This window comes from Grammomys surdaster, unplaced genomic scaffold, assembly GCF_004785775.1.
Source record: "Grammomys surdaster isolate TR1022 unplaced genomic scaffold, NIH_TR_1.0 183, whole genome shotgun sequence".
Lineage (NCBI taxonomy): Eukaryota > Metazoa > Chordata > Mammalia > Rodentia > Muridae > Grammomys > Grammomys surdaster.
The window spans coordinates 1,812,161-1,837,347 of record NW_021604628.1 but is presented as its reverse complement, the minus strand read 5'-3'; the positions used below and the strand labels follow the sequence as shown (position 1 = coordinate 1,837,347).

General features: G+C 45.0%; 1 protein-coding gene across 1 annotated transcript in view; it reads right to left on the bottom strand.

Moving 5' to 3' along the window:
• Dnah8 (dynein axonemal heavy chain 8) overlaps positions 1–25,187 on the bottom strand; it is a 236,994-nt gene that overhangs the window by 189,456 nt on the left and 22,351 nt on the right. The window contains exons 10-19 of the mRNA XM_028767920.1: positions 24,211–24,312; positions 20,660–20,806; positions 18,853–19,050; positions 13,962–14,038; positions 11,539–11,638; positions 10,183–10,302; positions 8,620–8,755; positions 7,207–7,394; positions 1,838–1,918; positions 1,021–1,137 (exon numbers count right to left, since the gene is read on the bottom strand). Coding sequence (XP_028623753.1) covers positions 1,021–1,137; positions 1,838–1,918; positions 7,207–7,394; positions 8,620–8,755; positions 10,183–10,302; positions 11,539–11,638; positions 13,962–14,038; positions 18,853–19,050; positions 20,660–20,806; positions 24,211–24,312 — 1,266 coding nt within the window. The remainder of the gene's footprint in view (positions 1–1,020; positions 1,138–1,837; positions 1,919–7,206; positions 7,395–8,619; positions 8,756–10,182; positions 10,303–11,538; positions 11,639–13,961; positions 14,039–18,852; positions 19,051–20,659; positions 20,807–24,210; positions 24,313–25,187) is intronic.

Here is a 25,187-nt window from a genome sequence, read left to right as displayed (position 1 = left end):
TGTCTTTGTGTGTCTGTGTATGTGTCTGCCTATCTGTCTGTGTATTTGTCTATGTGTCTGTCTATTTGTGTGTCTGTGTATGCCTGCCTGTGTCTGTGTCTATGTCTTTGTGTCTGTGAATGTCTGTGTATATTTCAGTGTCTGTGTCTATCTGTGTGTCTGTATTTTTGTCTGCAAATATGTATGTCTCTCTGTATGTGTGTGTCTATGGTCTGCATGTATGTCTGTGTGTGTATATGTATATGTGTCTGTCTTTGTGTCTGTGTGTCTGTGTATCTCTCTGTGTGTATCTGTGTATGTTTCCGTGTATCTGCAGAGATTGACGTCTGGAGTCTTCCTCAATCACCTTCTACTTTGATTACTGAGGCAGGATCTCTCTCTGAACCTGGAGCTTGTCAAGTTGGTGAGCCCAGCCTACCAGCTTGTCCTGAGGATCCCCCATCTCAGTCTCCCAAGTGCTAGAGTTGCAGGTGATCCTACACTGCTGGGCTTTTGTGGGTACAGGGGATCTCATGATGGCATTGGAAGCCCTTTACCAACTGAGCCATCTCTCCAGGATCCAATCATCCTAGTTCAAACCACCTTAGCCTATCGAGGGCAAGGTAAATTTGGGGATAAACACAGGACAACCCAGAGGAAAAGGACCCAAATCAGTAACATAGAAAACACTTTCTATTTATTGAACGGATGTTCTTTTAGCTAAAAACCATATCTTCTTTAGGATTTATTTTTTTCGTAACTACACGTATGTGTTTCTGTGTGGGCATGTGCACACAAATGCAGGTCCCCCACAGAGGTCAGGTCTCCGTGGAAGCTGGAGCTACCTACCAGCAGTGGTGAGCATCCAAACACGGGTGATGGAAACCAAACGCAGGTCCTCTGTGGAATGGTACATTCCTAACCCCTGAGCCACCTCTCCAGCCCAGATCATACCCTTTAAAGGGACCTCTGGGCATGATTAAAACGCTTCTTATAATTTGAGTGTTAATGTGCGTTGTTCTAAGGGATTATTGGCTTTACCTTCTTTAAAAGCTGGTTGAACATATCCAAAACAGACTCCACCTCTTTGAAGAAGCTCTCCAGCATTAGTGAGGACCAGGTCAGTACTGTGAGTCCTTGTCTCAAGACGGACTCCACCTAGGAAGAGCAGAAACGGTGGCAGTTTTCCCTTGCTCAGAAAAGCCTCTTTTGCTGCCTGAAAATAGTATGTGATGCATCTGCTTAATTAGATTGCCCCGCCATTATGCCTAATAGAGATGGCTTTTCTTTTTAAATCATCTTTGGTTGTCGTAGAAGCAGCTGTAATTTTTTGCAAAGCACTCATGACCTGTATTGACATGTCTGTTTCATAGGTAACAAAAGCCTAGACAAGACATCATTCTGTGGGAAGAGAGGGAGGGAGGGAGGGAGGGAGGGAGGGAGGGAGGGAGGGAGGGAGGGCGAGAGAGAGAGAGGGAGAGGGCGCGAGAGAGAGAGAGCCAGAGCTGTAAAGTTGAAATGAGAAAAAAACAGGTGGTCAAGGAGATGTGTTCTGAAATCCACCATCTATACAACAGGAATCTATTTTTATTTTTATTTTTATTTTTATTCCCATTCCCATTTCAGTGGTCCAAGCTCATTCATGGACCCTCCTCTATTTGGTACGCCACACACCAGAAACCAAAAGCAGTTTTCCATTTCAACGCCCGGTACCTCTCCAAGAAGCTCCCAGCTAGGCAGTAGCTGGTACGGGTTCAGAGCCGAGCCCTCCAGGCCTGCGCCAGTGGGATCCGACCCCGGAACCCAGGAATCTAATTTTAAATCACAGAAATCGTTATGAACCCCCGGCGTCACCAACCTTCTTCATTTTAGGGGTCATCAGGTTGACGAACACAGAAGGCACTTCCTGGCACAAGTCATCGTAATACTGCAGCAGGCCCTGGACAAAGTCAAAACGGCACAGCTTACTAACGCGTACGGAAGCAATGACCACATTTCAGCAATGACCACATTTCGGCTCCTGCCAGAAAGGCTTCCAGGCACGTGGTTTTCCCACACGGGCCTGCCCATGTGGGGGCTGCTCGATTTCATTGATACTGGCTGGCTGTACCCTTCCATCAGCTGTCAATCATAGGTACACCCCCTTTAAATTCCGACATATTCGGGTCAGAAAAAGATTCTTATTTTTTCATGTACGTTGCTTGTTTCTCTTCGTTTTGAGAAACTGCTCAGATAATTATCATTTTATGGTATATGTCATTACACGGTTTTATCTTTTTGTTCTTTTTTCATGTAGTTATTTATTTATAGAGGGGGCTCTCAAGTCGCCTGGGCTGGACTTGAACTCCTGATCCTCCTGCCTGGATTACAGGTATGTATCTAGTCACTGTTCCTAATCTTTTGACCTACTGAGACACACTCATCGCTGGGGCTGGACAGATGGTTCAGTAGTTAAGAATGCTCGCTACTCAAGCTAAAAGACCAGAGTTCACATCCCAGTAGCTAAGCTGGTATTGCTCACAAACAGCTATAACTACAGGTTCAAGAGATCCAACGCCCTCTTCAGTCTCCATGTGCACCCTTGTTCACAAGTAGCAAACACGCACGCACACACAAACAAAACAAATCTTTTAAAAAGCCACTCATCACCAAAATCGTAACTGAGTCTTAATTCGCTCTTTCTCTTTCAAAGATTTAATTTTCATTTTATGTGTATAGATGTTTTGCCTGTTTTATGGCCACAAACCTTAAGCATGCAGTGCCCAAGGAGACCAGAAGAGGGCACTGTGTCCCAGGGACTGGCTACAGATGGTTGTTGCTGCAAGAACAGCAAGCGCTCTTCACAGCTGAGTCATCCCTCCTGCCCCTGCTTCTTCAATCTGAAAACATTTGAGGGCTCCACACAACCAGAATGGCTGGGCATGTGTTTTTCTTTTGGAGATGACCCATGGTGACCAGTTTGGGCTGGTTTGTAACTGATTGCAGGGTGTATTGGGCGCTGTGGAACGAAGTTGCTTAGCTGGGTTTTTAAGCAACTTGAGTTTTAGTTAATAGCTTCAGAGTTCGAAGATCTCTTTCCTGAAACTCAGCAAGGAAGAATGGCTTTCACCCAAATGCTAATGAAATCCCAGGAGGTACAAAATGAACAGTGTTGGCCTCCTGGTCTCTGGGTGCAAAAATCCCACAGCCAAGCGCATACGTGGTCTCCACAAAGCCAAGGCACCTCTGTGGAGGGAGAGTTCTTTAACAATTACATCCTGATATTCTATCAAAAAAAAAAAACACACAATTACATCCTGTTTCCACTAGGAGCAGAAACTACCACGTCTTTTGAAGAAAATAGACAGAAATCTCTGTGGCACTGAATTAGACAGAGATTTCTCAAGCAGGACAAGGAAAATACAAAAACATAAAATGCTTCCATCTCAGAGTACATCACTGGTCAGACATAGCGATGCATGCCGTTAAACCCAGCACTGAGAGGCCGAGGAAGGGGATGGGGACAAGCAAGAGAAATTTATTTTAGGGACTACCATCTCATTTTCAGACCCCATTTAATCACAGGGAGAAAACAAACTCAGGGTCCCAGACCCTACTGGAGCTGGGGACTTCTGTGTAAGGAAACAGAGTCAAAACAGAGTCCAAGCAACTCAGGGACAATGCCTTCTTACTGGCAGGGCCAAACAAGTTTATGTTCCCAGGTAATAGGGAACCACCACGTATGTGGGTGCTGGGAACCGAACCATCCTCTGCAAGAAGAGCCAGTGCTCCTAGCCTCTCGGCCATCTCTCCAGGCCTCTTTTAAATATATTTCATTTTACTAACTTGTTAACAGTGTCCTAGATGCTTACAGTGTATTTTGATGATTTTGATTCCCAACACCTGCCCCTAATTTCAGCCCCTCATAACCAACATTTAGTCTGTTATAACCTCCAGTAGAATAGCAGTTTGAAACGTCCTCTGATAACCTTTTTATTTCCTTCCGAAAGAACAAACCGATCAGCCTGTCCCTATGCTCAGACGTGGACATTAATTAAACCAAGAGATTTCAATGTAGTAACATATGGAATTCACTGCCATCTTCCCAGAAAGATCCAGGAAGAGTCCTATATTGACTTATTATGTTATGGATGAAAAGAAGCTAATCCTGTTTGTGCCCAAGCAAAGAATCTTTTTTTCCTCCTCACTGAATCATCAGAGGTCCCATTAATTTCTCTGCATTCATCTTATAACCCATATTTAATCAGTTCTTTATTCTTGGATTTATATTCCTGTCTTTTGCTATGACTAATGCTTCTGGAAAGAATTATCTTTACATTGATATATCTTCCCGCCTCTCCAAAATATATGCCCACAGACTTCCTGGGGAAAAGCATGGAACACCGGGGTTCCTTCAGCTTGCTGTTTTAACTGTTTGCTTTTCAAAGAAATCACACGTTGCCGACTCTGTTTCACATGCCTTTGAAAACATGTGCTAAATTTCAACATGCTTTGTATTTACCTACCTGGTCTCAGTTATGAGTATACATGTGTCTGTGTGTGTGTGTGCAAGTGTCTGCAGACACCAGCAGAGGGCGGTAAATGACCTGGAGATGGAGTTAAAGGCAGTTTTGAGTCACCCACTATGATCTTCTGCGAGAGGAGGATACATTTGTAACAGCTGGGCCATTCCTCCAGGCTCTTCCATTTGCTTAATTGACCCTCTTTCATGCTACTTTTTAATGTTAGTTTTTTAATTTGTTGGGTTTTGTTGCTTTGCTGTTTGTTGTTGCTTTGGTTTTTGTTTTTTGGGATTTTTTTTGTCTTTTGTTTTTGAGATAGCATCTTACTAATTGCCCTGACAATCCTAAAACTCATTATGTAGAACAGGCTGGCCTCAGACTCCTAGAGATTGTCCTGCCTCTGTCTCTCAAATGCTCGGATTCAAGATGCGTGCCACTGCAACCTGACTCACGTTTTTTTTAAATTTTATGTTACTCGTGAGTGAACTTGAATTTCCAACGCCTCAATTTTACCCCACGACGTTGGAGAACCCTTCCCATCTGTCCTACTTTATAGTCACCCCTCTCTCGTAATTAACATTTTACTAGTGCCCAGCATTAAATATATTAACGTTACTATTCTTGCTCCATAAAATTATAATTAAAGCGCTGTTAAACCTGACGCTTCATCACTTAGGACCCATAAGTCCAAGTGAGTGCTGCCATTCCCTTCCTCCTTTCCTTCTCCCCGTCGTTATGAAGTTTGCAAGCTGACATTTTAAACCTGTCAGGATTGGGGGCTGCGGAGATGGGGTACAGTTAAGAGTGTTTAGGGCTCCGGCAGAGGACCTAAGTTCTGATCCCAATACCCATGACTGTATCAGCTACCACTGTGAGTCAAAAATGCCTGAACTCCAAGGGATCTGACACCCCGCCCTGTGCTCTTTGGGTACCTGCGTATGTACACGCATGCGCCATGGAACTCACGCTGTAGACCAGGCTGCCCTTGCACTCACAGAGATCCGCCTGCCTCTCCCTCCCAAATGCTGAGAGTAAAGGCATGTGCCACCACTGCCCAGCTCAATAAATCTTTTTAAAAAGAAAATAACAACCTGCTGGGAAACTTTTCCCTGCACCAAAAAACTCCTTCGAAAATACTCAGAAGTGGCTACCGTATAAGCATGAGGATCTGATTGCCAGCATACATATTGATGATGATGATGATAAAATTTTTTTTAAAAGCTGTGGCCATGTTCATCTGTAATCAGAGGCTGGGGGAGCAGAAACAGGTGAATCCCCAGAGCTCATTGGCCAGCTAGTCTTCCCAGTCAGTGAATGTTGAGTTCAAAAGTAAGGTGGGGTTCGAGAGATGGCTCAGCAGTTAAGAGCACTGGCTGTTCTTCCAGAGGTCCTGAGTTCAATTCCCAGCACCCATGTTACATGGCTCATGACCATCTGTAATGTGATCTGATGCCCTCTTCTGGCATGCAGGAGTACATGCAGACAGGGCACTCACATTAATAAAAAAAAATAAAATAAATAAAAAAAAATTAAGAAAGCAATAGCAGACACTCAGTGTCAATCTGTGGCCTCTACACTTGCACTGACATACATATGCACACACATGCACACATGCACACACACATGCACATACAAATGGACACACGTGCCCATGCACATGCACACACACATGAAACGCATCCATATGCACACACATGCATGTATATATATTCAAATAAACATGTACACGTACAAACATGCATATACACAGAAACATGCACAAAGCCAGAAACATAAACACATAAGCATACACACATCCATGCACATATGCACACAAACATTCGCACACATACATTCACATGCACAAAGACATACACACACATAAACATGCATACACATAAACACGCACATGCACACACATAACATGCACATGCACGCACACATGCACACACATGTGTGTGTGCACACAGAGAGAAACATGCACACACATGTGTGTGCACACAGAGAGAAACATGCACACACAGAGTGTAGAGTGAAAAATTATAGATACTGGGTATATAGAATCCTTTTTAGACATAAAATATTCTTTAGGCTTTCTTTACAAAGACATGGAGGCATGAAGCAAGTTAAGAATGTGGACAGACTAATTACTGGAACTGGCTAGAATGCAATTTAGCCAGGTGGAACCAAGCTGAGAACCATAGTGACAGGGCAAGGCCGAAGTAACAGGGCAGGACCACATTCTTGAGAAAGATAAGCGTACAGAGAGTTTTCACCTGACCCTGACTCCTGTAGGTTGAGTTCCTTTGGAATGTTCCACTATTTTCATGTTACACCACCCTAGCAACCTCTCACCCCCTCCCCATTCTTTGGTTTGTGGTTTTTCCCCTTAAAAACCCTTCTCAAACTGTCTGTTGGGGTCAATTCAGCTCCTGCGTGGGCATACGAATTGACCGGCAGCTAGTTGTCACGCCCTAATAAACAACCTCGCAATTGCTCCGGTACATGGTGTCTCGAGCAGATTACTGGGTGGTCTCAACTTTCTGAGACTTGAGAGAGGGTCTCCCCTCTGCGGAGGTCTTCAAGAGAAACATGGACACACAGAGAAACATGCACACACACAAACATGCATGCACACACATCCACATTCATACCAACATGTACACACACACAAACAGGCACATCCACACACGTGTGCACACACACAAAGAACAAAGAAGCCATCAGAAGCCACCGTCCCTCTGACCTGCAGATACAGCTTGTCTGCCTTCAGTTTGCTCTCCAGTTTCAGCAGCTTCTTCGCTTGTTCCGGAACATCCAGCCTCATCTTTATCATGCACTTTGTTTCCCGCACGACTTCCAAAATCTTGGGATCAAAGTTAACCAGCAGTTTCCCTGTTTCCGGATGTCGCACAAACAGCGTGGCTTGCAAAGCTGCAAACAAACCAGTGCTGGCAGTCAGTTACTCCCCTCTGCTTCCCGGCTCCCTACTTAAAGGAAGAGCAGTAGTTCTAGCTCCTACAGTGCTAAGTCACACACAGTCAGTCTCTCACACACAATCAGCCATCAAAACTCAGATTCAGAGAGAGAAAAGATGGGTTTTTTGTTTGTTTGTTTGTTTGTTTGTTTTTGTTTTGTTTAAGACAGGGTCTCACTATCTAATCTGCATCTCACTGTGTAACCCTGGCTGGCCTGAATTCACAGAGATTCCCCTGCCTCTGCCTCCTAAATGCAGGGATTCAAGGATAAGCCACCAAATCCGGCCACCCTCACGAGGTCCTTAATGGGGTCAGTTTTTCCTGAGGACCTCAGCTAAGAATTGTATCCAACGTATTTGGGACTCTTTCAGAAATAAATTAGAAATCACATGTCCATTCAGATAAATCCCAGAATAATTTCAAACACTTCATTTAGCAAAATCTGTCTGAATTTGCAGTGCAGAACAAAAATGTCAAAAAACATAAGACAGCTCTATAGGGACAGTTGGGACATAAGGGTCACTCCAAGCAAGAGTGACCATCTGAGAACCTGGCAGATCTCCACCAGAGAAGCTCTGTGCAGTATCCATCAAAAGGAGGCCCACCTAGTACCCCAAGCACAGTCAAGTACTGTCAAGCCATAAAACAGGGAATCACTCAGAGTAATTCACTTCCCACAGCCTGAGTTAGCATGAAAAACTCCAACGTTAAGCTGTTAGCTTTGCTCGGAAGCACTTCTCCCGAGCGTCAACCCACTACTATGTGTCTATGGTACTTTCTAATGTCAAATGGTGTTCTCAGCAGGCAAAGAACATTCCATAAAACTTGATACAAAGTATCTATCAAGACTGCTTGATCTCTACCTACTGAGCCAGGGTCTCTTGTTACTATGGAGTGAAACAATTAAGACTCTCCTCCATGCAGGAAGCCCCAAAGGTCTGCCTGATTTCATCCCTCCCCTCCCCTCCTCCTTTCCCCAAGTCCTGGGATTTGTATGGCACCCACCCTGGCTTTTTCACGTTGGTTCTGCAGAATAAACTCAGGCATTCACAACCGAGCCATCTCCCCAGACCCACATCTAAGCTTTAATTAACCAGCCTGATCGTATGTAAGAAGGCCAACCGCCAACAGAACCATGGATTTGTTGGAAACCGAGCCCCACTTGCAAACCTAATACGCACCATACTGAAGCTGGGAGATCTCCTTGACCCAGGCTGTGTGGTAAACCACCTCAAATTCCACCAGCACGTACGAGATCCTGTTATACTGACGGATGACAGCTTTCCCTTCTCCGCTTGACAAAATGTCTGAGTTTTTCTGGGTTTGTTTTTTGGAGGGAACGGGGTGGGGGAGGAAAAAGTTATATTTTAAGATGCTGCAGACTTTATTCCACAAACTACTTATGCTGACATCAAATAGACATGGTAGTCATTTAGATTCTGCCTTAGAGTCAAAGGCCAGAGAAGCTGGAGACGGGAGGATTCGGATATTCCAGTGGGAAGAGAAGACAGACTTGAAACAGTTCTGTTGGCCCACAACCAGCCATAGGCAGCAGAGGGTCTATCTCCATCTCCTCCTCCCTCCCCATTTACCTGGACAAGGGACAACTGACTGACTTTCCTTAAACAGTTATATCAGAAAAAATTCCTTAACACCACACAGCAGTGGAGGTGGAGCCGGGGAAGGGAGGGTAAATAAAAAAAAAAACCTTTTTGTTAATGTTGAAAGAATTCACAAATGCCAGGCTGGGTCTGCCACTATAGCACCTTAGCCTCTTGTCTAAAGCAAGAGTTTACATGTCTTTGAAGATTTTATTTCATTTTTTTTTAACTGGAGGAATGGGGGTGGGTGGGCACAGGAGTGCAAGTGCGCACAAATACCAGTAGGGGGCGTCAGATCCCCTGGAGCTGGAATTACAGGTGCCTGGGAGCCACCCAACATGGATGCTAGGAACTCAACTTGAGTCCTTCCCAAAAGAAGTACGCACTCTCAGTTGCTGAGCCATCTCTCCATCCCCAGTTTAAATATTTGTAAATATGCAGAAGAATGAAGCCGGCAACAGGAGCCGAGCAGAATCTTTACATTTTGTAGCGCCCCAGTAACAAGATGACTCCACTGAGGTCCTATGGGTTATTTTGTTCTCTGTTCGGGCATGAAATACAATAGCAAACAAAGGGACTCTATTCTGATACTCTGTCTCTTATACAAATGAAAACAACACTGAAGACAAAGAAAAGACAAAGGGAGCTTTCCAGAATCCTGGCAGGGTCTACAAGGATCTCGCTCTTCAGAAACCGAATCATCTTATACTCTATGTACGGAGATGCCATGCCTGGGGCTCAGTTCTTCAAAGAGGAATGCAGACGGCACCCTTCTTGGCTTTCATTAAATATACATCAGCACCTCTCCATCCACACATGCAAATAAGACTCAGAACATAAGCTTACACTGTCTGTTTTCTAAACAATCATTTTTAAGAGCCCTTATAAAGTGTCTTCTGTTATTAAAAGACATAAGATTTGCCAGCTGTAATTGAACTGGTTGGTCCACCGAACATGAAAAGATTGTCTTAGTCCCTCTCTGGCATGTTTATAAGTTTGTTTGGTTTTTTTTTCCCCCTTCTCAGTAAAAGCGTTGGTCCTGACTACTTCATTGGCATCGATATTGTAGGACAGGATGCATTTGTAATGTAATTTCGTTCCCACACCACCATGATTCATGTATAAATTGTATGATTGGCTTACAAAGAAATAGTTGATGGGTTCATTTATCCGGCGGTACAGCTGCCTCACCCAGAGAATTTTCCCTGCTATAGGGGGCATATTGCGAGCCAGAGGGGGGTCATCTTTCTGAGAGTGATAGAGCTGTAATTAAAAAATATATAATGTTAATATTTGCATCCGACGCAGTGGAGGACGTGAAGAAATTTACAGCTGTATTCGAATAGGTGGTTTCACCATGGCTCGCAGGTTGAATGCACAAGAGACAGTGGAAGAAAATGCAAATGAGATTCAAAACCAATAATGTGAGGCTCAGAAACAATCATGTCCACAATATACGATGCTTACTCTCTTTTTGCCTTCATTTCCTAGGACATGCTGCTATGCTTTGACTCAGAAATGCCCCACAACCTTCTAGTGGGTATGTGCAAGTGTGAGAGTGTGTGTGTGTGTGTGTGTGTGTGTGTGTGTACAAATATGCCTGGCCATATGGATGTCTGAGGTCAATGCTTCTTCTGTCCCTTTCAACTTTATTTTTTGAAACAGTGTCTCCCGCGGAATACGGAGCTCACTGCCTGGGTTAGGCTGGCTGCCAGGGAGCCCCAAGAGCCACCTGCCTCCACTTCCGCAGCATGCAAACAGTAGGTGCATGCTGCCGTCCCTGTTTTAGCTGAGTGTGGGGATCTGAGCTCGGGTCCTCACGTGCGTACCGCAAGCTCTTTACCGGCAGGGCTGACCTCCTAGCCCCGAGGCCTTATTTTAAACATCTGCCCACCCCTAGCTGGCTGTGCTATTTGGGAAAGTTGCGGAATCCTTAGGAGGTGGAATTCCATTGAGAAGGGAGGGACCTCTGGAAGCTATATCCACTCCCTGATGTGGGCTGACTGGCTGCCATATGAACAGCCTCAGGTTTACACCCCGGCTACCACGCACTACTACTCCACTAAGACAGGCTTAGACTCAGAGGTCATACACATCTTTCCGCCAGTAACTTCTCTCCATCAGGTGTTTCCATGATAGGGATGAGGAAGTAACGGGCAAGCGTGTTTTCTTTCTGCGCTTATCTCACAGTTGAGGTAGTCCCTAGAGGAAACATGTAGCTACATTGTATCTGATACACTCCCGCACCTGCACTTCTATGCGTAAAAAAATGCTAACCTAACCCCAGCTCTGCTATGGAAACATGGGAAGACTGTCCAAAGCAAACAGGTGTGGGTCTGACAGTTCAGGGACCCTCTTAGACGCAGAGGGGATTCTCCAAGAGCCTTCATTCCGAAAGGAAAGCTCTGAAGATCCAGGCATTTGATGACAATGATGAAGGCGTCCGGACCCTTCCTCTTTTTAAGAATATACTCTTCTGTGTACATGCAGGAAACTGACCTTCTTGGTAGCTTCAAGTTCAGCCACATAACACTGAAGAATCCGCTCAATTGTGTGATTGATTTCCAGCTGAAGGCAGGGAATATTCAACTTCTGAAACCTAAAAGGAACCGAAGCTGGATAATTAGAAGGTCAATGAGAAACAGACTGCAGGCATACTAGAGCGCTTAATATTCATTCATGCTTTTCATAAATGTTTCTTCCGGGCTTCGTGAATTGCATGTAACAACAAACAAGGCAGGTGCCCCCTCGGCTTTCCTGGATCCTGCAGTTTTCACATGGAAAGCCAGAGATTGTAAATAATGGCCTGTCAGCTAATATCACATCGACTCAGGGGACGAGATGATGCCTGGGAGGTGCCAGGACCACAGGGTTCTGATAATAGAATGAAATGACCAATAGCAAATTTATAGGTAAAGTGGGTGATGGGAGACAGATGGGAGGAGGGGCAGTATCACCATTAAAATGCTACCTGAGTTGTCACTTGTCAAAAATCATCGCATTCCTGCTGTGAATCTCGTGGTAGTCTCTTAAGAAACAATCACCATCACATAAGATATGGAACTGTAGAAAAGCCACCAAGAAGCCAGATACACTGATTTCCCAGGGAAGGCTTCCTAAGGGGGTCTCTGGCATGGGTCTTATCTTTATCTGTCTCTGTGTGTATATATGTGTGTGTGTGTGTGTCTGTCTGTCTGTCTGTCTGTCTCTGTCACTCTCATATGTGTGTACACACACACACACACACGCAGACCCTCTAGTCCAACTTCTTTCTCTATCGCCTGGACTTCCACCTTTCGTGGAGACTAGAGGATAAAAGAGACAGAAGGAGGGTAGATTTGAAGTAGTCTTGCTGTGAATGGCTGGGGGGCAACTTTGTGAGGTGGGGGACATTACTTGTTTGACTGTGCCAACCATTTTTCTGTGTCTATACCACTACATCTGTCCTAGTCTGCTTCCCTTGCTGTGATAAACACCAAAAGAAACTCGGGGAGGAAAGGATTTCTGCTTCCAACTCTCGGGTCACTATCCCTATCACACTGCCTTTCTTACACAGCCCAGACGCATCTGCCTAGGGATGGAACCACCCACAGTGGGCTAAGCTTACTTATATCAATAGGCAATTAGGAGAAATGCCCACAGACATGGCCACAGGTCAATCCAATGGAGGCAGTTCCTCAATTAATGCTCCCTCTTCCCAGATGTCTCCAGATCTGTGCTGAACTGACATCTAAAGTAAACGCTGACGATATGCAATCATGTTCCTTGGAAATTCTTTCCCCAAGTAAAATTAAATGTTAGCTATTCCCCCCTCAATAATAACTATGAAATTAAAATGAAGGATATTACATGGCCATTCGAGACTTTCTTATGAAAGACTTTTCTGTTATCATTGTTTTAATTCAGTGGCACATCAAGGCACCTGTCATCCCATCTGGGAAATGGGGGCAGCAGGAGGAAGAGATTTAAGGTTTTCCTGTGGCCAGCCTGACTTATAGTGAGCCTGTCTCAAAGAAAAAAAATCTAAAATGGTATGAAAAACTATGTTCTTTGTTTCAAAAATCTATTTAGTGGTAAATGAAATCTTACTGTTCATAACTCTTAAGGCTTATGAAGAAAAGGTTTCCAGAACATCTAATTTGAAAACAGAGATTGTGTGTGTGTGTGTGTGTGTGTGTGTGTGTTTGTGGACGCACTCATGAGCTCGAGTGAGTGCACACAGGGGTGTTGCGTGAGTGTACAGATTCATATGTGTGCAGGCACATATGCACATGTGTATGCACGTGTGGTGACCACAGTACAACCCCAGTAACAGTACAACCCTGGTGACATTCTTCAGGTGCCTCTCACCTTTTTTTCTTTTTTGAGACAGCACCTCTTACTGTCCTTGAACTTACAGATTCTGCATTGGCCACTGACCCCAGGGGATCCTCCTGTCTTTGACTCCCCAAGAATGATGAGATAAAAACATGCCCTACCCTGCTTGGCTTTCCTCCTCCTTTTCTTTCTCCTTTTCCTCCTTCTTCTCCACCTCTTCCTCCTATTTCTCCTCCTGTTTTTCTTCCTCCTCTTCTTCCTCCTCCTATTTCTCTTCCTTTTCCTTCCCTCCTCCTGTTTCTCCTCCTCCTGTTTCTCCTCCTCCTCCTCTTCTTCTTCCTCTTCCTCTTCCTATTCCTCCTCCTCTTCTTCCTCCTGTCTCTCCTCCTCATCTCCCTCCTCCTCTTCTTCCTCCTGTTTCTCCTCTTCCTCCTCTTCTCCCTCTCCCTCTTCTTCCTCTTCCCCCTCCTCCTCCTTTTTACATGGTCTCTGGAAATCGAACTCAGGTCCTTTGCATTGCAAGGCAACAACTTTATCTCCCGAGCTACAGGAAAGCTCTGTGCTTTCAGAGGAGCCAACCCTCCTTTAGCCTCTATAATAAATACCTCTGAAGCAGCTGCAGAGCCTGCTGGGAGGATAGGATCTTTCCAAAGGTACTGTTCATAAATGCCTGAATTTGAATCTAAAAAAGAACATTAACATTCAAGTTATGCTTACACGAAGAAGTCTAGCTTTGGTTCACAATTAACGACGTTCCTAAAGACCCAAACGTATCTACCACCTCAGGGCCTAGTGATGCTTGTGGCCTAGTCTGCTGTGGTGTCCACAAGCCACACTGGCTACTGAATGAAGCGTCACTCCTTTAGATGTGAGATGTTGGTGACTATAAAACACACACTCCATCTTACAAACTTCGTACACCCCCATCTACACACCCATGGAGGTTGTATAAAATACTCCCTTTGTGGCTTAGAAATTAATGGCATGTGAACATTATAATCTTCTGAATAGACTGGACTGAACACAGTATGGTACCAAAATGAATTTCAACTTCTTTTTAGTCCATTCATGCAGCCGCTAGAAAGGCGGGAGCCCCTTGGGTGGTTTGCGCGCGCATCTCCAGGTTGGATCTTCTCATCGAGAGACCGTATGGGAGGGGCAAGGTTCCCTCGCTAAGTGCCGCTCTTCTTTGGGATGCTAATTTCTAAGCCTGTCGCTGGAACCTTTTGACCTTACAAACATGAGCTGCTCACACTACTGCCCTGGGAAACCTCGATGCCGTGGCTCAGTCAGAACAGGAGACAGAAAATGTTCCTCCCAAGACTCCCATCATCCCTTGCAACGAGCTTCAAGCTCTTGGCCCTGAAAGACGGCCCTGAAATCGCTCTTTCCTGACTCTTTTTTCCACGTGGATTGTATCGGTATCGGTGGCCCAATGGATCACACCCGCGGGTTAGTCAGACACTGGAAACGGATGGAAAGTCAAAATACTGACAGCACAGTCAAATGATCTATCAGTAACTATCGAAGGGCTTGTAGGAGCTGGGTTTGACAGCATACACTATAATCCTAGCACTCAGGAGACAGAGGTAGGAAAACTGAAAAAATCTGAGGCCCGCCTGTGCTATGTGCAGAGACCCTGTCTCTCAAAAACTGAAAGGCTGGGATGTAGCTCAGTGGTACAGTGCCTGCCTAGTTGGAACCAATCACCAGTCCTCAAAAAAAAGAAGAAAAAAAAAAGAGAAAGAAAAGAAAATCATATGGCCACTAATTTTATTAGAAGCTAAAATTTACATCTTTCATAACATATAATCTTCATTAATAAATCATAACGTTTTCAGAGAGCGAAATCTTTAATTCCTGTTGCCATGAATATTTAATTCTCAATGTACTTCGGGAGTAAATTCCATCCAGCCCAACTAGCCAAAATGAACAGTAATAACGGGAATATATCCTGATATCAGAACATAATTTTCAAAAGTGGGAGGGAAATGAAAAGGAAGTTAACTTATCAGGCCTGATGATGTGGGCCCTGATCTCAGTGACTCTGCAGGCTAATGTAGAAAGATCATGAGTTCAAGGATGGTCTCGCCCATAGAGGGAGTTCAAGGCCAGCCTAGGCAACTTAATGAGACCCCATGTCAAGATGAAAAGTAAGAAAAAGATGAGGGATATAGTTCAGTGCTAACAGTACTTGCCTAGCACAAGTGGGACCTAATACAACAACAGCAACAACAAGACAATGATTTAGACAGACAGACAGACAGACAAAAAGACAGACAGGCAGGCACGAAAAGGATGAAACTTAAGGGATGATTCAACAGTCAAGAGCACTGGTTGCCTTTACAGAGGACCTGGCTTCAATTTCTGGCACCTACGAGGCAGCTCACAACCTTCTGTTAATGCAGTTCCAGGGGGAATGCAGTGCCCTCTTCTGGACTCTGCTGGAACTGCATGCATGAGGTGCACATACACACACTCAGGCAAACACATACATAAAAGAAAAATAAGTATTAAAAAAAAAAACTGAAGGAAACCTGTTTCAAAAGCAAACAGTATGATTGCAGGAGTGGTGACACCTTGGGAGCTGTCTTATTAATATTGCCAAGATTACATGTAATGTAGAGTTTAAAGATTTTGAAAGCAACGAATTACACATAAGTCTTATTTTTCCTTCATTCTTCATGTCAAGAAACAGAGTTTTCAAAAATTAGAAAAAGGAGGCCAGTGGAAAAGCTCACCAGGTAAAGGTACCTTACACCCTTCGGATATGTGATTATTCATACATACTGGACATTTTTCATACATACTGGACATTTTTCATTAAAACATACTGTCCAAGAAAGGGTACAAAATAGTCAACAGCTTAGTTCTGCCAAGACAGGGTAAGCTATTCCTTCATAATAATTCCTACTTCACTTAAGGTCTGTCAGATGGTTCTTGGCCAGAAGGCTGAAGGCACATGCTCCAATGTTTTAAGGAATGGGGGACTGTCCAGATAGTCAACTGTCTCTGCAAATTATTTAAGTTTTAGAAGCTATGTGTGTATGCTTCATATATATTTAGATAATATTTAATTCATTCTTGGATCTCTGATGGGGTTAAAGATTAGTTACAATCTTACCATCAAACTTAAGTTGTTTAATGCTAAGGAAGATGCTCTAGATTTGAAAGGATGGTTTTCAGATGGTAATACAAGTTAAAATCAAAACATAATTCAGACATAAAATTGTAAACTCTTCAAGTTAGGATAAATGTTAAAGTAGTGTACCTAAGTTGACAAAATTGATAGACTGGATGTTATTAGTATATAGCATAACTTTTAGTTTACATAACTGTTATTACTATGTTCAATGTATATCTGAGAGAAAAGGCCTTTTTTAAATGGATGAAAAGGGGCTAGAGAGATGGCTCAGCGGTTAAGAGCACTGACTACTCTACTAGAGGTCCTGAGTTCAATTCCCAGCAACCACAAGGTGGCTCACAACCATCTGTAATAGGATCAAATGCCCTCTTCTGCTGTGTCTGAAGAGAGCAACAGTGTACTTATACAATAAATAAATACATACATCTTTAAAAATAATAAAAAATGGATGAAAAGGGTAAAATGTTATTGATTTGGTTTACTGCTTATATCATGTTAACTCGGTTCCCAAATTACATGGGAATTCACACATCTGCACGGAAGACACAGCAGGTCCCCGCCCCCAGTTGGCTCTAATTGGTAAATAAAGTTCCCGGCAGCCAATGTCTGGGCAGGGAGACAGAGGCGGGACTTTAGATTTTCCAGGCAAGGGAACCCAGGGAAGAAGGATTTGGAATCACCATGCAAAGAAGCAGGAAGCTTGAGAGCTTCAGGGAGAAAGCATACACCCATGCAAGAGTCCGGGAAGAGCGGCCCAAGGCCCCATCCCTCAATTGGGTCTGGAGTAACAAAGGTAGAATATATATTTTATTAAGTAATAATTCAGGAGGATCAGAGGGGAAGTGTTAGCAATGTGGAAGTCTGAGAGTGACTCAGCTGTTGAGCTGCTTAGAGCATGTTAAAAATAAGGCTGTGTGTGTGTGTGTGTGTGTGTGTGTGCGTGTGTGTGTTTATCTTTCATTTGAGAATCCAGAACATTTTGGTGGGTGGTGAGGACCACACACCACCACCACAGGCAGGGCAAAATGAATAGTGTTCAAATTTTATACAACAATGTATAAAAGATCCTTTGGTTGTGTAGTTACTCATACATGTCTTTTACTAAGTATGCTCATTTTTCATTCAAAAAAAAAAAGAGACAGAGAGGTCAGGAAAATGATATGGTCGGTAAAGCACATAGGTTGCAAGCATGAAGCAGATCCCATGGTGGTTTGCATGAAAAGGGCCCCTAAAGACTCATAGGGAGTGAAAGTAGTGGAGATGTGACCTTGTAGTAGGTGTGGCCTTGTTGGAGTGGGTGTGGCCTTGTTGGAGTGGGCGTGGCCTTGTTGGAGTGGGTGTGGCCTTGTTGGAGTGGGTGTGGCCTTGTTGGAGTAGGTGTGTCACTGTGGATGTGGCCTTTAAGACCCTCATCCTAGCTGCCTGGAAGTCAGTATTCTGCTAGCATCCTTCAGTTGAAGATGTAGAACTCTCAGCTCCTCCTGCACCATGCCTGCCCGGATGCTGCCATGTTCCCACCTTGATGATAATGGACTGAACCTCTGAACCTGTAAGCCAGCCCCAATTAAATGTTTGCAGAGTAGCTGTGGTCATGGTGTCTCACAGCAACCGAAACTCTAACCAAAACAGGTTCCCAGAATCTTCATTAAAAAAAAAAAAAAGCTAAAAAAAAAAAGTAGCGTGTGCCTACAATCCCAACAATGATCCAAGATCACGGAGACAGGTGGATCACTGGAAGTTTGTGGTAAAGTTCCAGGCCAATGACAGGCTCTAGCTCAGATAAAAGGTAGAAGACACTGGGGTTGTCCTCTGGCCTTACCACCTTGCACATAAATACACACACACGCGCGCGCGCACACACACACACACACACACATACATGACTGCACACATGGCCATATGCATCCATGTGCACATGCAGGCAGAAAATGTTTTATAGGCTGCTTTAAAAAGAATTATTCAACCTACAAATTTCTTAAAGCAACTTGGAACAGGAGTAAAATAAATGGTAAATACATGTGGCTGGAGAGCTGGCTCAGCAGTTAAGAGCCCTGGCTGCCCTTGTAGAGGACCTGGGTTCCATTCCCAACACCCACATGGTGGTTCACACACAACTCTACCTTTAGTTCCAGGGCATCTGATACCCTGTTCTGGCTTCTGAGGAACCAGCCATACACATGGTACACAGACATACATGCAGACAAAAAAGCAAACAAAATTAAACAAAAACTTTTTAAAAAAAGATTAATACAGGAGCACCGCTCTGTATGGATATCTGTGATGTCCGTACCAAGTAGAACCATCAACTATGCTTCGGGGTTTTATGAATACAAGTTTGTGTAGCACCTTACCTCTAAAGTGTTGATTTTCCCCATAAAATCTGAGAAGTCTGTGTCAAACTCTGTTCTTCGTGGATCCAGGATGTCATACTGGTTCTTCTTAATCCCCTGATAGATGTTTTTAAACTTTATCCCCAAAATATCGATTCCTTCGATTGTAGAGTTGCTCAAGGCTGAGTATGTCTGCACGATGGTTATCATCTCAGTAATCTTCCAAAAGAAATGTCAGATGTTAGAAGTGAGTTCTTGGGCCCCTTCTCTAGACGGGCCTCCTGGGTTAAATGTTGCCGACCAGTGGCACTATTTTGGAAGGTGGTTGAGACATTAGGAAATAGGACTAGCCAGAGGAAGGAGGCCACGGAGGGTGTGCTGGGAGGGTTATTGAAGTGGAAACTTCTAGTTTCTTTGGAAAGTCAGTTATGTCAAGTGAGATTTTGCTGAGCCACACAGGTGAAAGGATGTTTTGCTGGAACAGACATGGGAAAGAATATTTTCCTGAAGCAGACACAGAGGATGTTTTTCTGGAGCAGACACAGGAAAGGTCAAGGGTGGGAGGGCCCATTGTGGGTGTAGTCCTGGGTTCTATAAAAAAAAAAAAAAAACAAGCCGAGCAAGCCAGGGGAAGCAATCCAGCAGCACCCCTCCGTGGTTTCTGCATCAGCTCCTGCCACTAAGTTCTTGCCCTGTGTGAGTTCCTGTCCTGACTTCCCTTGGTGATGAACAGCAATGTGGAAAGTGTAAACTCTTTCCTCTTCAGCTTGCTTCTTGGTCATGGTGTTTTGTGCAGTAATACAAACCCTAAGACACCCTCCAAAGACAGACACCCAGGAACCTTTAGTGTGGGTCCCTTACAGCCTTCTAAACAATACCATTCCTCCTCAGTCAGTCCTAATGACTGAAGTCAGAGGTGCAGGAGTTTCCAGCAGTTACATGTCCAGCAAAGGCTTTCCCTATACAGTGTTCAGAAATATATTACGGATGTTGGGAGAGAGAGAGAGAGAGAGAGAGAGAGAGAGAGAGAGAGAGAGAGAGAGAGATATCAAGCAAATGGGCTTCAGATGCTGCCCACTTACGGGGCCCACCAGCCAGCCATACACATTTTCTCAGGTTGATATCGTGGTCGAGAGCAGGAGCCTTCAAGTTCAAGCTCCATCTGTACAAGAAGAATTGAGGTCTTGGGAGAGGTGAAATTCTGCAATAGCCTTGTGCCGGCACAAGGCGCTAGCTCTGAATGAGAGACGATACCAGCTCAAATAAACCAAACGCTGTGGTATATGAGTAACCTGACTGACTGAGTTGGATCAATACTAGGAGGAGGCTTAAGTCAATGGTCCTCACCCACACTATCTGAAACTCCCAAATAACCGGCACAGTGTGGGTCAGGGTGGGGGGTTCCTGGGACTGCAGAATGTTTACTGTAGTGGCTGGTTTTGTGTGTCAGCTTGAGCTGGGAGTTATCACAGAGAAAGGAGCCTCCCTTGAGGAAATGCCTCCATGAGATCCAGCTGTAAGGCATTTTCTCAATTAGTGATGGGGGGCAGTTCATTGTGGGTAGTGCCATCTCTGGGCTGGTGGTCCTGGGTTCTATAAGAAAGCAAGTTGAGCAGGCCAGGGGAAGCAAGTGAGTCAGCAGCACCCTTCCATGGCCTCTGCATCAGCTCCTGCCTCCAGGTTCCTGCCTTGTGTGAATTCCAGTCCTGACTTCCTTTGGTGATGAACAGCCAAGTGGAAGTGTAAGCTGAATTAACCCTTTCCTCCCAGCCTGCTCCTCAGTCATGATGTTTTGTGCAGGAATACAAATCCAGACAAAGGCACTTACCTTCTCCAGTCTCTTACAGAAGGCTTCGAATTTTCCAAATATATACATTTCGGAGACCTCGAAAGACTTCTCCCCTGAGGATTCTAAAATCTGCTTCCTTGTTTTGTGAAAGGACGTCTGGTATTCCTTGAAGAGAAAGATGCAATCCTACAAGAGAATTAGAAAGAAAAAAAAAATAAAACAGGCAGGGTGATAGGCGACAGGTTTACGATAGGCTGACCATGCCAGCCCCATCAGCCCCTCAAACAAAAGGGCTGGTGCTGTTAACAAATGTTCACGTCCTCTTTATAGCTATTAAGACCCATGAACGACAGTATCTGTCTTTAAATGTTTATTTTAAACTTTATTATAAAAACAAGTCATACACACACACATCATGCACCGAGATTATCCCGATTGAAAGACTATACTCAAGGAACTTGGCTACAGTCAGAGTAGCCATTCAGAGAACACAGCTCTTTGAACACTCAATCCAGTTCTGTCTCTCTTCCCTCTCTATTTCCCCTTAACTCTTCCGGAACTAAAGTATGAGGTCAGCTTTGGTTCTACGCTTCCACGGCTAATTAAGCTACACCGCCGTGCTGCTAAGTTGCCTTCTCAATACATGTGTCTGCGCTCGTAAGACTCAACCGAGGCGGGCAGTAGTCAATGGGGAGAGTCGATGGAGTTCTGGTTTCTTCAAAAACCCAGTTATGTCATGAGAATATGTGTTTTAATCCCAAGTGTGGGACAAGAGGCTGCTTCACAGCAGGTGTGATTATGATTTGCCTCGTGAGATAGCAGCGCGCGGGGGGGGGGGGGGGCGGGCGGGAGGAGCTATCTTTGCCAGGGGCAGATAGTTTAATTCTGGGATTCTGGAGAGGGTGTAAATCCCAGAGCCCTGAGAGGGGCAGACGGTGGAAAGAAGAAAGATGAAAGAAGGAGGAAGAGGAGGAAGAGGAAGAAGGAGAAGAAGGAAAGGGAGGAGGAGGAAAGGGAGGAGGAGGAAAGGGAGGAGGGGAGGGAGGAGGGGAGGAAAAGGAGACTTCTGCCCCCCACCGATACTCCTGGTAGCTGTTATTACAGTTCGTCAAATGTTCACAAGCAAAGTTACAGATATCTTGACGACAAAGATTGGACTTGCTCCGGAAGAACTCAATGACCCTGATCAACAGGAAGTTGTCTAAGGAGGTCGATACCCCTTTCCCCTTTAACCTTCTTTCTCTCCTACCTAGTGTTGAGGAGTTGGGAGGTCGAGATATAAGAACCCCATAACATAGCTCTCCCCTCCACCTCCAAATAGCACCTACACGTGTAGACTGAACAGAATGTTGAAAATAAGAAACTAAGCACTCAAGGCGACATCAACACCGCCCTGGAACTCATTCTGTAGACCAGGCTGGCCTCGAACTCAGAAATCTGCCTGCTTCTGCCTCCCAAGTGCTGGGATTAAAGGCCTCTCTTATCAAGGTTCGAAAACTTTGACGAGGAGGCGGCAGGACGACTTCTAGGCAGGAAGAGGGTTTGGAGGGCTGTGACATGCTATTTTCTGGACATGATGCGACTGCCGTGTTTATTAACTCACGGCGGCTGCAGTTCCCTGCGTAAGACCTGCACAAGATCAAGCCAGCCAAAAGTCAGGCCCTGATGGGGAGGGTCAGCTCCAGGCCCCACCTCTTACAGAGGAGCTACTGACAGTTTATACCTGTCAGGGTGGGATGTCCTTATTTCAGAAGGCTGTGGCTACAAGTGGGATTCTCAGCTCCTAGAGACAGCCACACACCAGTGCACTAAATGGATCTAGTGGGTCATAAAAAAAAAAAAGAAGAAGTTGGGAGAAGATACTGTTATGGTTTGTATACACTCAGCCCAGGGAGAGGCACCATTATATGGTCCTGTTGGAGTGGGTGTGGCCTTGTTAGAGTGGGGTGTGGCCTAGTTGGAGTGGGGTGTGGCCTAGTTGGAGTGGGTGTGGCCTTGTTGGAGTGGGGGTAGCCGTGTTGGGTGTGGGCTTTAAGACCCTCATCCTAGCTGCCTGGAAGCCAGTATTCTGCTAGCATCCTTCAGATGAAGATGCAGAACTCTCAGGTCCTCCTGCACCATGCCTGCCTGGATGCTGCCATGCTCCCACCTTGATGATAATGGACTGAACCTCGGAACCTGTAAGCCAGCCCCAATTAAATGCCGTCCTTATAAGAGTTGCCTTGCTCACAGTGTCTGTTCACAGCAATAGAACACTGACTAAGACCGTCATTCAGTATTTCTTGGCTGTCCTTGCCCTCAGCACTGGCTCTGGAGCTGGTTATCTTTCTGAGACTTTTTTTTTTCTTGCTCACTCTCGCACTCCGTGTCTTCACGGGCTCAGCCTGACCCTTCTAATAAACCACCTTGTCCTTGCAGACGCGCGGTTTCTTTTATGTTCTTCTTTTTTTTTTTTTTTTTTTTCCCGTCTCCACATTTTAGGTATAGTCTCTGGACACATTTCAAAGCTTCTTCCAATTGCTTGTGCTCTACTGTCAAAAGGAGAAAGCTGTGTCTGGACTTTCTAGTCTCCCTGAAGGTGGCTCCCTGTGGCTTGAGGCCCCTGAGGGCTCATTCTTTTGTAAGTTACTGAGAGCTGTTTTGCTTCTCAGTGTTTGATGGTTCTTTTCTTTGTCCGTTAGTACTCTTGACTCCAGGAAAAGAATTCTGTGTTTCTCAGGACTGACAGTCAAGTCCCAAGTGGAATGTATACAGGAGAAGGGATGCCTACAACCTCAATGGATAACTGCAGACGAGTCTTCCTGTTTTTCCCTTCACCCATCCATTTCTCCACCTTTTGCTGCTGTCGTTTGAGAACCAGAATCCCATGTAGCCCAGGGTGGCCTCGAACTCCCAAAGTTCCCATCGCTAACACACCCACCTCCACCCCTGGTGATGGGGCGACAGGGATGTGCCTCCATGCCAATTTTATGGGCTGCCAGAGATGGGGCCCTGAGGTTCGTTCATGCATGCTTAGCAAGATATCTACCAATCAAGCTACATCCTTAGCCCAGTTTCTCCACACTTCTAGAATACGTGCCTCAGCTTCCTGTGTTCCTTCTGTAATTTGAGCACAGCACAGATACTTGTCTATGGCTTCTGGGGGCGGGGCAGGGGCGGGGCAGGGGCGGGGCATCCGTCCTGGCCTCTGCAGGGGCGGGAAGACTGTTGCAATTCAACACTGCAAACCTGCCAACCAGAGCCCATTTAGTTAGTTTTCCCACTTCTCCTGCTACTTTAACCTGCTCCTCTCATTGTGACACATACAATACTTTGTTACTTTTAATTATCCCGCGGAGGGGGGAGCATTGCGCATGCGTGCAGGTGCCTACAGAGGCAAAGGCTTCGGAGCCTCACAGCCCCTTAACCACTGAGCCACCTCTCTGGCCCCAGCAGAGTGAAGTATCCATGGCAATCCTCATTTATATTCCCACACTACCCCACACATGACTGCTTCAAAGGGAGCATGTTTTCCATGAACGATCAAAGGGAAGGAGACTGAGCTGCCAGGCGAGAGCTTTGCTTTATGATAACGAAGCACTTTTACAAACCTGGATCTTCTTTAGTACGGCTGGTGTCTCCTGGTCCCACACATGATTTGTTCCACCGTCAGTAATGTATGCTTTGCAGGCCGTCACCATCTGATTTGTTACCTAAAATAAAGGTAGGTACAAAGTAGCTGTCGGTAAATGGGGTTTAAAAGAGTAGCGTGTGTGTGTGTGTGTGTGTGTGTGTATACGTGTATATATATATGATAAATAATTAATTTGTGTAGTACATAAACCACAAAATTAAAAACAACAACAAAAAACAAGACACAAGTCCAATCAAAATAAAGGAAACCCAAAGTCACATTTACCGACTGCAATTAGGTCTCTGTCACTGGGGCCACGAATCCCAAAGTCAAGCACATTTTCCGTTTGTCTAGTTCACTTCCATTTAGGTCCTGACCTAGTCCAAAGTAATCAATGACGGCCACTTAAAAATGGTTAGCGGAGAGGACTAGAGAGATGGCTCAGCACTTAAGAGCACTGGCTGCTCTTCCAAAGGACCACGGTTCAATTCCCAGCAACCACATAGCTGCTCACAGCTGTCTGCAACTCCAGTTCCAGAATCCAACATCCTCACTAAGGCGCATATATATATATATATATATATATATATATATATATATATATATATATGCAGGCAAAATGCACATGCACATGCACATAAAAAAATAAAATTAAAAAAAAGGGAAAAAAATGGTTGAGCGGGGGACTATAGCTCAATGGTAGGATGCTTACCCATCATGCTCAAGGCCTTGGGTTCTATCACTTAACACAGGTGAACTGGTACAAGCCTATATAATCCCAGCACTCGGGAGGTGGAGGCAGGGGGATCAGAGGTTCAAGGTCATCTGTCCTCTACTACTTAAAAGAATTTGAGGCCAGCTTGGGAAACATCCTTGGGAGAAAGAGAGAGAGAGGGAGAGAGAGGGGGAGGGAGGGGGAGGGAGGGAGCGGGAAGGGGGAGGGGGAGGGGGAGG